The sequence below is a fragment of the Pleurodeles waltl genome, chromosome 2_1 (assembly GCF_031143425.1).
Source record: "Pleurodeles waltl isolate 20211129_DDA chromosome 2_1, aPleWal1.hap1.20221129, whole genome shotgun sequence".
In the NCBI taxonomy this organism is placed as follows: Eukaryota; Metazoa; Chordata; class Amphibia; order Caudata; family Salamandridae; genus Pleurodeles; species Pleurodeles waltl.
In genome coordinates this window covers 93,219,490-93,235,191 of record NC_090438.1, presented here as the reverse complement: position 1 = coordinate 93,235,191, position 15,702 = coordinate 93,219,490, and the positions used below count along the sequence as shown (strand labels likewise).

The following is a 15,702-nucleotide window of genomic DNA, read 5'->3' as shown; positions in this document are numbered from 1 at the left end:
CAAATGGAATAAAAAAATGGTTAGTGGTGCTAAAATCGCCATCTTCCCAGCTTTCAGGAACAGGCAGACTTGAATCAGAAAACCACATTTTTAAACAAAATTTGGGCATTTTCTGGGACATACCCCCTTTTTAAAAAATGTTGTGCTTTCAGTCTCCTCCCAGTTACACTTTGCAATCAGTTTTCATTGTATACCGGGTATACAGCGATTCATTTGGTAAAATATAAAGAGTGAAAAATAGGTATCAAGGAAACCTTTGTATTTCCAAAAAGGGCACAGGATGAGGTGTTGAAAAGCAGTGGTTATTTGCATATCTCTGAATTAGGGGGTCCCCATACTAGCATGTGAATTACAGGGCATTTCTCAAACAGACTTCTATCTTATACACGGTCTTACATTTGGAAGGAAAAAAATGTAGAGAAAGACAATGGGCAATACCACTTGTTCTTCTATTCTGTGTTCCCCCAAGTCACCCGATAAAAATGGTACCTCACTTGTGTTGGTAGGATAGTGCCAGCGACGGGGGAATCTAGGATGGGTTGACTTGTGGGGCTCTCACTGGGTTCTGCTACCCAGAATCCTTTGCAAACCTCAAAATGTGGCTAAAAAACACTTTTTCCTCCAATTTCTGTGCTGCAAAGTTCTGGAATCTGAGGGAAACCACAAACTTCCTTCCACCCAGCATTCCCCCACATCTCCAGATAAAAATGGTACCTCCCTTGTGTGGGTAGGCTTAGTGACCGCAACAGGGAAAGGTCCAAAACATAACATGGACACATCAAAATGATCTATTACAAAACAACCTGTTTTTGCAAGGGGGCACCTGCGTTTTTGGTCCTGGGATCAGCAGCCATCTAGAGAAATCTACCAAACCCAGACATTTCTGAAAACACCTGAGGGAGTCCAGGGAGGTGTGACTTGCATGGATCCCCCAGTGATTACTTACCCAGAATCCACAGCAAACCTCAAATTTAGCTAAAAGATAAATCACATTTTCCTCACATTTCTGTGCAGGATCACCATACCGGCGCACATTTCCTACCACTCAATGTTCCCCTCGGTCTCCCAATACAAATGACACCTCATTTGTGTAGGTGGGCCAAGTGCCTGTGACAGGGAAGGGCCAAAAACATGTCAAAATTGAGAGGGAGCCAAAGCAGGTCCAAAAGGGCAGTTTGAGAAAAAATGTTTTTAGGCTGACAAGTGGGGTAGAATTGTTATCAGTATAGATGCAACAATGCTGAGTGGTAGGAATTTTGTGGATTCCTGCGGATTATGGAAGGTTCCATCACAAAAATGTAGGGAAAATGTGTGATTTCAAGCAAAGTTGGAGGTTTGCAGGGCATTGTGGGCAAGAAAATTGTGTGGGGTGCACGTGAAGCACACCACCCTGGACTAACCCAGATGTTTAGTGTCTAGGTCTGGTAGATTTTTCTAGGTGGCAGCGTCCCAAAGTCCAAAACGTGCAGCCGCTCACCATTCCAAGTCGGACGATATTGGGAGTTAGCTAAGCTCTCTTGGCCCAAATGTAAAATCCAAACCCCAAATAATCAAATGTCCTCTTGCTTGCCGTTTGGGATAAGATCCTTTAGTTTGCAGGAGGGGGCTGAAAAACTGTTAACCCCCCACCCCTTTCAGTTGGGGTGAGGGGCATGACCATGCCTATACTGGGTGGCAGCCCCCACCCCTTCTATTTTTTGTTTTAAATTCCCTGGCATCTAGTAGGCTTTCTGACAAGGGGGCAGAAATGGCCTAATATATTGTGCCCCTCAGGGAGGGACCCTTGCTTAAGGGGTCACTCCCCAGATGTAAAATAAAAAATATATATATATATAATCTCTGGTGTCTAGTGGTTTCTGCCCAGCCTTGGGGGAAGATTGGCCTAATAAAAATAGGCTGAGAAACGGCATACAATAATATTGCCCCCCAGTGGAGTGACCTTTGCCTAAGGGGTCGCTCCTCTCCTGTAACAAAGATAATAAAATAAATAAAATGATCCCTGGTGCCTAGAGGTTTCTATCCCTCATAGGGGGGCAGATGGGCCTAATTAAAATAGGCCAAATGGCCTTAAAATAAATTGCCCCCCTTGGGGAATGACTTTTGCCCAAGAGGCCACTCCACTTAAATAAACAAAACTCCCTGGTGGCTATGCGATCATGCTGCAGGAATGCTCAGAGAGACTAGCAAGCCCTCCCCCCATGGGCCGGTACCAGGACGTAATGGTTACGTCCGTGGCACAGCAGCCCTGTGCCACTGGACATAACCATTATGTCCTCGGCACCGAAGGGGTTAAAATTCAGCTTGAAATGTATTTTTATCAGAAGAAATTCCAGCCACAGCCTGAGCAAGACCTTTGGTTCCCCTTCAATGTCTTTGCCGAAGGTGTCTGCGGGTGGGGGGGACATCACCTTGTTGCTTCGTTATGTCGGTAATTCAAGTCGACAACCACACCAGTACCCGAGAGTCTTTTTGCATTAGAAGGCAGGGGTGGCTCGGCGACAAGGTTTCTTTGTGCACCAGTGACTAGCAGAGGTTGCAGACCTGGTGAAGAACTGTCTGCAGGTACTTCAAGTTATGTTATGCGTATTTATATAGCGCCTAACTGCCAAAAGGCCTCGTAGCGCTTCAAATGCCATCGCAAAGATGAAACTATTTCTATTCGTTGAAGAATTTAGATTTTAAATAACCATGTTTTCAGGTCCTTCCTAAAGGAAGTTTCTTGAGCATTAGATCTTATACTGAAAGGCAGGTTGTTCCACAGCACAGCACCTTGATATGCTTGTGATCTTCCTCCCCATCTTGCCTTCCTAGCCGACGGTACCTTGATCAGGTTAGCTGATGAGGATCTGAGTGGCCTAGCTGGAACATAGATTTGTGCCAGTGTTTTAAGCATTTCAGGACCCTTATTAAAGATGGCCCTGTGAATATGACAAAGGGCCTTAAACTGAAGTCAAGTGACACTCTAGAAAGTACTGAAAGGGAACCCTTTGCCTCACGTTCTGTGCATTCTCAAGGACAAAGACCGATGAGAAGGCACCAAGTGGGGCCTGGCCCCAGACTTGGCATCAATGAGATTCCAGACACACAGCTGATAGAACCATTATGGAGTTAAACCATTAGCAAAAAAGAACGATTATCTCTTGCCAAAGCGAATGGAAGAACCAAAAGGCCCAAATGATGAGCACCACTGGGCATCGACTCAGCGCTTTCGTAATGCATGTCCCAACCAGACGGCAGAAGAAAACGATTCAACAATGGAGCCAATGCCCATGCGCATTACCAGTCATAGAAAGACTTACTATACCTCGTGACTTGAAAGACATCTTCAAAGAAAAACAAGTTGCACACATCAGATCCCAACCCTAGATAGTAAGAGTATACAGAAGTGTGTATATACAGCTACACGTGCCAAGAACAAAATATTTACTCAACTTAGATACGTTTTAATGTTTAGTTATAATATGTTTAATAGATGCATTGAATTTATTTTCCTTCTAGTTGGTAAAAGTTTTAACGGAATACTTTGCATGATAACAGATGAGCGGCAATTCGTAGACACCTCGTAGAATGGAGTTTCACTGCACTGTGACAATTAGCTAGAAAATGCCCGATCTACAAATGATCCCATTACATGATATTCTAAATGCTGTATAGATGATTCCCATCATTGTCAATTGGTATGGTCCTTATCTCACAGAAGGTTCACAGTTGCTGGTGTAAATATAGATGCATAGTGCACTAGTCTACAGAATGATTATGGTGCTATGGCTTGGCAGATCAAAATGTCACATTTCCACCCTTGGATGGCACTGTGAATTTTAAAGTGTCTCAGTGCACAGGACCCTTGAAATGAGCGCCGCTCCTTGAGATACGCCACACCTTTGTGGTCTCCTGTGATAGTTACCCACTGATGAGATGTGATTTTGTACAAACCTATACACACCTGTGCCATTCATCCTAAGGCATGCTCTGTAATGTGAAGTAGTACATGAAAAAAATATAAAATCATAAGTACAAAAAATCCACAAATGGCAGCTTACTGATTCAACTAGGAGATTAAAAGTTAGAGAAACATCCTCAGTGGCCATGAAAGGAGATGGAGAAAATATCCCCTCTTTTAAATCTCATCTCTATGCAAGGAAAGGAAAGAAAAAAACTTACAAAAAAAGTTTTTTTTCTAGTAAAACTCAATTTTTCTGCTTTAAACTTCAGAATCCTAAAAATACACCCACAGAGACTTAACATACATGACCAGACACATGTAGCAACAGGCATCCCACCTAAAGTTCATAACTGCAATGGCCTGCCCAAAACTTTTACACAAAAAAATAAGATAAAAGTAGACACTGACCGACAAGTACTGCACCCAGAACCTGAATAATTTCATCTCAACAAAAAAACACTATCAGTTTCATGGCAATTGCAAGCACTAAGCCTGCACCCTACTCCAATAAACAACTGTCAACTCCCTAGCCAAGAACCATGCTAATTCCCTTCTGCCTAGATAGATGGAAATAAAAAATTCCACTTTTCTCCAAGGCAGTTTTCCAGATGTGCTAACTGTGGCCCACGGTCATCTCTGGTATAAAAAAAAAATTAACACAGGCCCGGACAACCTTGAAAACTACTGACTCACTACATCGTTACCCTTCTTGGCCATGGTCAGAGAGAAATGCAGAGTCACCCAGCTGGAGAAACATACATCGAAAACCCATTAACATTAGTTTTGTTTTAGATCTGGTCACAACACAGAAATCTCCATGCACACATTTATAGATGACTCCCTGAGGTTCTTCTAATAAAGCCAAACACTATGTGCTACTACCTCGTGATGCCTACCTGTCCTAGATGAAACAAACTTAAAATTTAAGAAGACTGAATTCAATTTCTCCTATCACCTAACAGCTCTATAGTCCTCCATCCAGACAGTCACCATTTTTCCCCAAGATTATGAAATTAGCCAACTCTCTAAATGCCAAGATGGATTTCTCCCTTAATCGTGACCCCGAGATGAAACAAGTCACAATTTCAAACGAAACTGTTCCATAACATCACACCTCAGTACTGCTGCTCAGACAGCCAGAAGATGCTTTGCTAAAAACATGAGATGACAGTTTTACATAAACAATGATGTTTGTTGTAAAGTAAGGCTGGAGGCTCATGTAAAGACCCACTCCTCCACACACCCAATGGTGGCAGTTAATGTCACAAATAAGTTACTGAGAGAGGGTGGAGAACACTGCTGTGGACACGAATCAACAATCTGCCATACTTGATTGCCAATAATGACAATTCTGCTACTGAGGTAAATGGCTTAGTAATTCTAAGTAGGAAAATATTCTGCCAGTTATTTGATCGCCGTTTACAGAACTGAATAACATACTATTAAACCTCAGTTATAAGGAGGATTCTCTCCCCCATTGCTCTTACCTTACAAACATCAGCCTCAATCATGATCCACGTGGAGGGTTTTTAGCCAAAAGATTTTTTATTACAGAATTAAATTTTAGAACAAAGTCAATAAATTGAAGCTAAAAACACATTCACATTTAGTATATGTAACATTTATTATTAATTATATTAGCTCGAGGTGAAGAAAAGTTAGTAGGTTAAAAACAACAGAAATAAAAGACAACATCAAAATGTTTAGGTACTTCTCTATAAGCAACCACCAAAACTGCAACAAAGACAAGACAAAATTAATTCCCATTCTAGTAAAATTACCATTACCACCATACATGCAAAAGAAGAAAAAAAAATGAAGATTCCCAAATAAATGTAAGATACTATCAAACAACTTACATTTATTAACATTCAAGAGTAAATAAAATAATTTTTTTTATAAGTAAAGAATTTGCAGATTGTAGAACCAATCTCCTTTCGAAAGGGGGGAGGGGAGGACTGTTTCACAATGAAAAATTATGTCTCAAAGAGCTCCTGCTGAATTATTTACATTTCTAACATTTAAGAATTTTTATCAACTTAGATTACTTTATTATCCCAGACAAGTCAGTTTCGCATCCATCGTCATGCACATCAGATATGACGAGGGACCTAGACAGGCATCAACCTGGCGCGCTGACGTCAGTTTTTTTCACAAATTTCCATGCCAGAAAAGTGGAGCCATGAAGAACACTGACCACTGGTGCGTCAAAACTAGGGCCCTGAAAAGGAAGTCCCTGTCCCTAGAAATCAGTTTGCGGAGAGGATAGGTGGGTCGGTAAGGAATCTGCAACTAGAATATGTCTCTACCAGATAAGGCGTTACCGACTGATGGAGACTTCTAGGTGCAGATTCCTTACCTTAGAATAGATCCCCAAGCAATACCATCCCCGGAGGAGGGTCTGCGAACCAAGATCATTCCAGGAAGTTCTGCAGGACCAAAACGAGCAAAGTACCCGTCCCTTCAGTCCTGACTGTTCAGTCAACAGTGTTTGGTGAGTGTGTGAAAGGATGCCCATGTTGCTGTCTGACAGATGTCTAGGACTGGAACTCCACGTGCTAACGCAGTGGATGCAGCTGTTGCCCTGGTAGAGTGAGCGTGCAAACCCTCTGGGGGTTGCTTTTCAGCCAATGTGCAGCACAGTTTAATGCAGAGAACGACCAATCTAGAGATGATTCTCTTCTGCACTATCTGACCTTTCTCCGCACCCACATACACAACAAAGAGTTGATCATCCACCCGGAACTCTTTGGTACGATCAAGGTAGAACGCCAAAGCTCTTTATAGATCTAGGCGGTGGAGTCTCTTCTCTTCTTTAGAAGGATGTGGGGTGCATCAAAAGTAGGCAAGGTGATGGTCTGGCCCACAAGAAAGGGTGTGACCACTTTTAGCAAAAAGGAAGCCTTGGTGCGAAGCACTATTTTGTCAGGATAGATGGAAAGAGGTAGGGTGGCTTAGATAATGTCTGCAGCTTGCTCACCATGTGGGCAGACGTAATGGCCACAAGGATGGCTGTTTTTAATGTTAGACGCCTGAGAGGACAATTGTGAAGAGGCTCAAAAGGAGCACAAGAGAAATGTCAGAACCAAAAGTCCCATTGGGGCATGATAAATGGTGATGGAGGAAACGTGGGTAAAACCCATACGGAACCTACAAACAATAGGAGACTTAAAGAGGGTTTGTCAGGTAACATCAGAAATGCAGAGATAGCAGACAAATAACCTTTGAAGATGCCCAAAGCAGAGCCCTGCAGGGCCAAAGAAAGTATAGAGAAGAGGACCTCAGAAAGATGGGCAGAGAGGGGGCAACAGACTTGTCTGTGCACCATGCACAAATTTATGCCGACAGGCATATACCATTCTGGTGGAGGGATCACCTGGCTCCCAAGATAACATTACATACTTCGGGTGGAAGGTTAAAATCTGTCAACTGCCGCTTAATTGCCATGCAAAAAAGTGGAGATTGGACAGATTTGGGTGGAGAACCCTCCACTGCTGCTTTGACAGAAGATCCTTCCGAAGTGGTAATCTGATGGAGTTGTCAATGAACACCTGCACTACTATACCTTTGAAAGAGGGAATGAATGCTTTCAATACCTGTCTGATCACTCTGAGCTCCAAAAGCTTGATGTGGAGCCCGGACCCCGCCAGAGACCAGACACCTCTGTTCTCCGCCTCTCCCATATGGCTGTTCGGTCCCAGGAGTTATGAATCTGTCACTACCATCAGCTCTGGTTGGTGAAGGTAGAGGTATTTGCCTTTGACCCAATCGCTGTTCGAGAGCCACCATTACAGATCTTGCGCAGTTCCCTCCAAGATCAGGACCATGTTGGAGAGATTCTCCTGCTGCTGCACCCACTGGAACTTCAGGTCACACTGAAAGCCTGCATATGCCATCTGGCAGGATGCAGGAGACCATGAGGCCCAACAGCCTCAGAGTCATTCTATCTGCAATCTAGGATAGAGGGTGAATCTGAGTCATAGCCCAAATATCCGCTCAGGAGAATAGGCCCGAAATTGCACTGTGTACATAACAGCTCTGATAAAAAAGGGGGTGTCTGACAGGGAGACAGATGTGACTTTGGCACGTTTATAGTGAACTCCCAGCGAATGCAGGAGGTCCACCGTAGTCTGGAGGTGGGAGACAACAGCCTGGGGTGAGCCCACCTTCACCAGCGAGTCGTCGAGGTAGGGGAAGACTGAAACCCTTAACCTGTGCAGATGAGCTGCGACCACTGCCATCACCTTGGTGAATACCTGAGGGGCGCTGGTAAGGCAAAAGGGGAGCACAGTCAATTGAAAATGCTTGTGCCCTACTCTGAACCGCAAGTAACGTCGAGTCTGCTTTGCCTCCAAAGAGACAAGTGTCATCAAAGGGCATGTCCATAAAGGTGGAGTGGCCATGCCCTAAAAAGCCAGATGTCCTCAACCAGACGTGGCACCTCAAGGCTATCGTCGATGCAACCGATTTGCCTAGTGAGACGGTAGTATCCAGCCCACATCGTATTGTGAACTTGGCTGCATCTCTCCCAACAGCAACAGCTTAGGAGAGAATGGCCCGAGCCTCCTTTGAGACCTGTGGCAGCACCTGTGCAACAGAGTCCCATAACGTATGGATGTAACGGCTCAAAAGACATGCGGTGTTCACGTACCTCAATGCCCGACTGGAGGAAGAAAACATCTTCTTTCCAAGTTTATCGAGCCTGTGGAAGGGAATGTGCCCAGGGACTTAGAGACTACCAAGCTCTCAGGGGTTGGGTATTGCGTCAGGAACACTGGGTCATTTGGAGCGGGTCTATGGCAGCAAGCGATTGTCCTGTTCACAGGAGCTCCCCTGCTTAGTTTGGACCAGGTCTCCAGCAGGACATTAGTAAGGGCTTCATTAAAGAGTAAAAGGGGTTCAGAAGATCAAGCCCCAGGCTGAAGGTTAGTCCTGACTGCCAATGAAGGCAGCTCAAGGCCTTGTACCTTGGCCGCTTTTCGCAGCATCATAGAGTAGGACGCCCCCTCCTCCATAGCCACAGTAGGGGGAGAAAGCATGCCAGTGTCAGGAGAAGTGTCCAGACCACTGGCCTCACCCAGGTCCGTCTGCCAGTTCATGGGATCGTCTAGCTGGTATTCCAAAGAGTCTAGCGACGCCTCCTAATCCTCACTGTACCCCAGCCCAAGATAATAAAGGTCAGGATCTGACCTAGGGTGCAAGATCCTTGTCAAAGTCGGAATCAGTGTTGTGCGATGCCGGTCCAGCTCCATGTCGGAGTCGGAAATGAGAATGGGGTCGATGCCTCCTGGGGACACGGGCAGCATTGGGAGTGTTGACATCAGAACTAGTGTTGGGGAAGGTTGAATTGATACGACCGATGCCAGTTCGGATCCAGGAATGGATACATGGGTGCTCCCCAGTGCAGAGACCGAAGTCGCCAGCGTGGAACCCAGGGGGACCCCCCTGCCGAACCTGCGGGCCCGAGGGCGCTACAGCAGAGTCTGACTGCCCAAATATGAGGTGCATGGCCTTATAAAACTCTCGGAGTTGGGCTCGCTCAGGCTCCCGAAAACTCGGGGAGGTGCAGAGCCGACTGAGACACAGGTTCTGATGACGCTTCTTTTCCCTCCTCTTGTCGGCCAACAGACAGGGTGAAGTTGAAGAAAGCTTGTTCTTCTTCAGATTCTTTTTGTGCCTCGACTTACCAGACCATCCAGAGGACTTGCAGTGGGACGATTATGAATGGGGGCTCCACGGCTATTCTCAGGACCTTCCTCCGATCACCAGGCCGCAATGAGCTTTAGGGACCTTTCCCTCAAAGCTTTCGTATTCATAGCTTGGCACTTGGAGCCTGACTTTTGGGTCATGGTCACGTTCCAGGCACCACAAGCACCAGAAGTGCAGATCCATCATGGACATCGCCCAAGGACAGGATCCGCAGGGCTTGAATCCGGACTTACATGACAACACCTGAAAGCACCAGGAGTATAAACACTCAAAAATGTTCAACAAAAAGTTGAAAAAGACCAGTCAAAAAAAGGGACTGAGGGGTAGCTCTTCTTTGGATCAGCGCTGTCTGGCGTTGAAAGAAAAGAACTGATGTCATATCCTGTGATGTCATATACGGACTGCACAACACTGACAACTGCTGCGAGCAGACAAACGCCTCTTGATGGCATGCAGGGGTACTGCTCAAGGAAAATCTCCAGATCCAGACTGACGCCTGGGGAAAATTCTAAGGTAAGGAATCTGCAACTAGAAGTCTCTACCAGATTTGGCAGATTGTGCACTATAAAAATGCCAATAATAACAATATACAATCCTAAGGAATGCAAAGTTTGTAAAAGGTAGATATGCATGCCAGAGAATAAGGGTCAGCCATGTCCATTCAGGATGGTCTTAGGCTACAGGCTGATATTAAATCAGACCAAGTGAATACAAGAGAGCCTGGGACTGGCCTTGCTGGCTGCAATACACTCAAGTCTTCAGGAGTTTGTTGAGAAACAAGTAAAGTTATGGTACATTGGAGATAGCAGTATTGCCTGAGTCTGCCTAAGACAGAGGTGAATAACAAATATCTCAAAGACATGGTTTAAGGATCATTAACAGAAAATTCTCCGCCACCACCGGGTGCACCCTTCTCTGGCATAAGATCAGAGTAAGAGCCACAAAGACAATAGAGACCCTGTTGGCAGCTACGATGTGGTAGAAAAACATGGTTAGAATCAGGCTGCATGACAACCAGTTCTACCACCATGAATCGTGGCGGTCGGAGTGGAAGACTGCCCCAGAGGCTGTACATGCTCTATAACAGTTTCCAAGGGGTAACCCAGAGCCGGGGAGGAAACTGCCAGCAATCCCACTGGAGCCCTGTGTGGTGCCATGCACCATAGAGAGCCAGAGGCACACTGAAAATGTGAAGTATGGCCACTCTGAAGGCCTCAATTTGGGGGTGGGAGGTGTTTGGAAATTTTGGGGCATGTCTGGCCCAACATGGGAATCCATTCCGTGGCCAGAGACCTCAATGAAGTGAGAGTTGCACTGGGACACCCTTGCACTTTCACGTTGGAGTCAGAGGTGTGGGATGGTGTTGAGTCCGGCTTCGCTTTCATAACGCTTGAGTTTGGACTTGAACATCAACTTACTTGAGGACTTCAACAGTGAAAGCTAGATGGTCACAGGAGAGTACAGAGTCTAGGCCTGAAAATTGGAGCAGGACCTAATCGAAGGCTGCAACTTCTCCTTGTTTTCAGCTTCATGCACTTTTGCCTTCCGGTTTTTCGATCAGCTTCGGGTGCATAAGGGTGCACTTATCAGACAACTTAGTTACTTCCTGAGCCTAGACACCAAAAGTACCCCTCATGCAGGTCTTGACTGCATTTGCAGCATAGATTGAGGCCTGCCGAATTCTGGGGGGAAATTGATTTATAGCATACCGAAAATATTCTGTAAATCATCGGAAAACTGACAAAATCATGAGCAAAGCACTAAATCCAGGTCGGATGATGCAGAAATAAAGGAACTGACATGAAAGTGCAAGACTGGCACTTATATGTGTGGCTCTGCTCTGTCACTGCCAGGGCAGTGTGGAGTCAACATGAAACCACAGAACGCCGCCTAGCGGGGCGTAGGAACACTTATGAAAAAAGCTTTGGATTATCTGCCAGTCACCAGACGGGAATCAAAGCAGTGGAATCTGCAGTTAGAAAATCCATCAGAAATTAGAGGACAGTCAATTGTAAACCAAAATGTAAAAGGCACACCAAGTCTGAAACTTTCTCAATGTGTAAAACTGTTCTTTCCTCTGCCCATGTGATTACACTGACAAAACTTATAAAATTTAAAGAGAAAACATTTTAACTCACTGATATATCTCAAAATGCTACATCATTCACTGGCTCAAAACATGCCTGTAGCTTTCTCCTACTAATGAAAAAGATGAAAGTGGTCCTGTTTTAATACATCACAACTTTGAGGTATATTTACTGCTGCATGGCTTATATGAGCTGTACAATTATTTTTAATTAAGAAGTACACAAAACAAAGTCTTCTTTCTTCTACCTCTGCTTTGTAAACTGTAGTAGTGGGTTAGGGAAGGAAGCTCTGAAGGATGAAAGCAAGATAAATTAGCTATTCTCCAGGTGCTGCTTATAGGCTGAGAAGTTATCAAACACCTACCAAAAAGCAGGAACAAAGCACGTTGCATAAGTAGGTGAGCAACAAAGCAGCTAATTACTTTCATTTGCCTTGAGATCGCCTTCAAAAATTCTTTTTGTAGCAAATCTAAGCCATAGATAATTATCATTAAGAAAATAATGATATGCCAAAGTAGTCATTTAAAGTACATTGGTAATGAACGTCACTCAAACAGACTTGTTTTCAAGGGTGCACTACCAGCATTCTAATGTTGAATCTTAAAAGGTAGCCACATTGAGGAGGGCAAAATGTTGTTTATTATGTTTTTAGAGTATTTTAACTCTAAGATTGCACATGTCAGTTTTACACACATTCCCGCTATTTGAATCAACCACATAAACCGGTGCATAGGAAGAGGTCACTCAGGGAACTTGATCAATGCTGAAATCAGTTCCTACACAAGTAATTCAGAGTAGTTTAAATGTTGGCGGAGAGGAAACTCCATTGCAACAGTGACAGAGTTCCCCCTCACTAAGATTATGGTTTGCCTGTTTGATAAAAAATCGGGAGGACCACCGGTTTGACTACAGCATAGACTATGCCATCTCAGGCGTTGTCAACCCCCCACCGACTGCCGAATGGAGGAAGGGCTGTGGGAGGTTTGGCTGTATGTCCATCCACCTAATTTAGATACACAGACATACAGCCAATATTTCAATGCCTGTAATTTTGCAGTAAGGGGCATTCAAAAGTGCTCAAAGCCCCCCTCACCATGGGAGCAAACTCTCATGGCGAGAGGGGCACTGATTTTTTATTTTCAATAAGAAAATTAATCTTTGGGATTTTCTTTTGAAAATAATAAAAAGTAAATAAAAAAACATTGAAAGTTTGCTGCACAACTCTGTCATTCGTCAAACTTACAAAGTATTGACAGGACACACCATGATGGCAATTCCCGACAGTGCTAGAAACATACACTGGGCTGGCAGACATTTCTAAATTTAGCAGGTGGCACTTCTGTCAGGGCAACAGATTCTGTCTCCCTGGAGGACAGAAGGGCCATCCAGCCAACATTCTCCAGTCTCAATCCCAAGAAAGCCAGACATAATGCTCTCTTGAAAGTCTAAGAAAGCTAGGACTGGCAGCCCAAAGAAGCAATGACCATAGATACTATAAATGGAAATAAAATGTGGGGTGCACAATTTCTATTTCTATAGTGTACGATCCTCACCAAAATCTTACACAATAGTGTAGGCATTCTTACCATAAGCCCTCTAACAGTCCTGTAGAACGGGTCCAAAAGCATGGCAGCCAGAGAGCAGACTTGTGCAGTGCGGTCCCACCCATCCGAGCAATGTACCAAGACACTGGCTTTTTCATCCTTGACTGCCTGCCAAAGCAAGACCACAATAAAACGAGCATCGAAATTGGTCATTTTTATCCAATGCAAAATCAAATTAAAGCTGATTGGCTTCAAAATTACACAGGTCTCCACAACTGAGCAATATTAAGAAGCAAGCAGCTTGCCTCACAGCTCCACAAGGACTAATACAAGTCTAAAAAATAGTTATTTAAACTCATAGTTCAAAATCTGGCATGAATCAATGTTGGGAGCCAGGGTTGCGAAATGTGATGGTCAAAGAGATCAGCTAAAACGGTTTGTTTTAGAAAATAATTTACCCCAAACTTCCAGAACTGGATCTTCACAGGAGGACGATACTACTAATCTCGAAATCCAAAAAAAAGAGCAGAGGTATTCATTATCTCCAGACTCAATGTCCTTGCACTACGTATTTGTTTTGGCTCGTCACACTGTTACGGCCCATTCCACCCTCAAGTGTTTACAACTGGCCTGCTCATAAACCCCCTCAGTGCGGAGAGTCAAGTGACTAAAACGGGGATTGATCAGAGCGGTAAAGTCATCAACCTGGTATTCACATAAACATTATGTTGCTTATGCATTCGACCTTAAATCTAATACGACGATTTGATGTTTTACCAAACATGTCTTTCTACTAGAGAATTAGCAGTCATGCAGGCAGTTCTGTTCTCTGCCTTTTCTTTTACTATAGCACACACACATATACTGACAGTTTCTGCAGTTAAAATTGACTTTATAACCGTTACTCTTTCACATGCTTGCTGTAGTAGCACATTTCAACACAGTGTAAATTGAAAAGATTTAATAGAAAATCCTGTGAAATTCCTGAGATTAGAAACAATTCTTGAAAGAACAATTCCGTTTTTTTGTTGTTTTTTTTTTACAAAAGTTTTACCAAGTTGTCCTACATATAATTATAAATAAATAAACAAGAGGCTGTTGCAAACTTTTATAACCCCGCTGAAGTGATCCAATAATTCCCCTTTCAAGGACTTTGAATAATGAAGTAAATCATAGCAGTAAAAATCCTGATTTGTGAAAAAAAAAAAAAAAAAAAAAAAAGGTACATTGATGCTTGTACCAGCCTACAAATGGCCATCTTACACCCCCAACACGTTGTCTTCTAGCATCAGGACTACTGCTTGCAAAGTAAAGCCGAGTAGCGAATGGAAGAAATTAATACTGGTAAAAATGTAGGATGTCATTGCTCATGGCACAGTAAGTCACTAGACAGCCATAATGGACCCTGTCCTTGCATACCACATGGTGCGCTTTGACATTGGAGAGTATACTGATGGGCAGGATTGGCAGCTAGCAGCAACAGTGCAGTTATATCTCCTGTACTTTATGGTGACAGATAGAGACCAAACAACAGTACTATCAGCAGAAGGTAAGAGGTCCAGACTAACGAATTTGTTTTATGTTATTCGATCAAAAGCGTAAGGAAGAATCCTTAAGGCATCTCCCTTCTTTAACTTTCTATGCAGTGTTTACTGCTCAAGTGATCCTACATTTTATTTAAAGCTATGTTCGTAACTCGGGGATCATTCTCAAACTATTTCTACAACAGACTTCCGTGCCAAGATATCACTTTTATTAGTTAGGGTCACATTATATTATCCTGCTTTTGGTTTCTAGAGCCTGGATTGTCTGTTTACATCCTTTATTGTGCCTTTGTCTAAAGTGAAGTTCAGGATTGTCTTTCAATTTTATTGTTTGCCAAGCATCAAATACAGAACTGTCCCAAACTGATACGGGCAGACTGTCTACGAATACCCTGGCTCCGTCCTTAAGACACTGTAGGTGCGAAAGAAGCAAGCCCATCACTAGTCCTATTGTTTTCCCTACAACGTAAGCAAATGCAAACGTCTTTACACAACTTTTACAAGTGAAAATTAGCATGATTGAGCATAAGTGTTCATCCTGCCAATAATGATGCCATCAAGCGCTGAAAAACAACAAATATTTCTCTGGAAGGCTAGTCAAGGACGACTTGGATTAGCCAGCAGTATGCAGTGAAGATAAAATACTACATGAAAAGGAGGACTTTCAATAATCCTTAAAGGATATTTTTGTATTCCTGGCAACAGTTACACCAGGATAAATAAATCAGACCATTTATACAGCACAGAGCACCAACTGGATGGTCTCTTGGTGCATAAATAATGGCTAACATTACCCGTCTTGGTGGCCATTTTGTCAAACGCAGAAGGATGAAAGTATAAAGGGGCCATAAGGTTATGTGCACATTGTAGAAATG

At 43.7% G+C, this 15,702-nt stretch overlaps 1 protein-coding gene across 2 annotated transcripts in view; it reads right to left on the bottom strand.

Moving 5' to 3' along the window:
- MTMR8 (myotubularin related protein 8) overlaps positions 1-15,702 on the bottom strand; it is a 226,249-nt gene that overhangs the window by 52,173 nt on the left and 158,374 nt on the right. The window contains exon 9 of one of the 2 annotated variants that reach the window (XM_069210536.1): positions 13,326-13,451. The exons of the other annotated variant lie outside the window; for it this stretch is intronic. Within the exon in view, the coding sequence (XP_069066637.1) occupies positions 13,326-13,451 (126 nt within the window). The remainder of the gene's footprint in view (positions 1-13,325; positions 13,452-15,702) is intronic. 2 annotated transcript variants of the gene reach the window in all.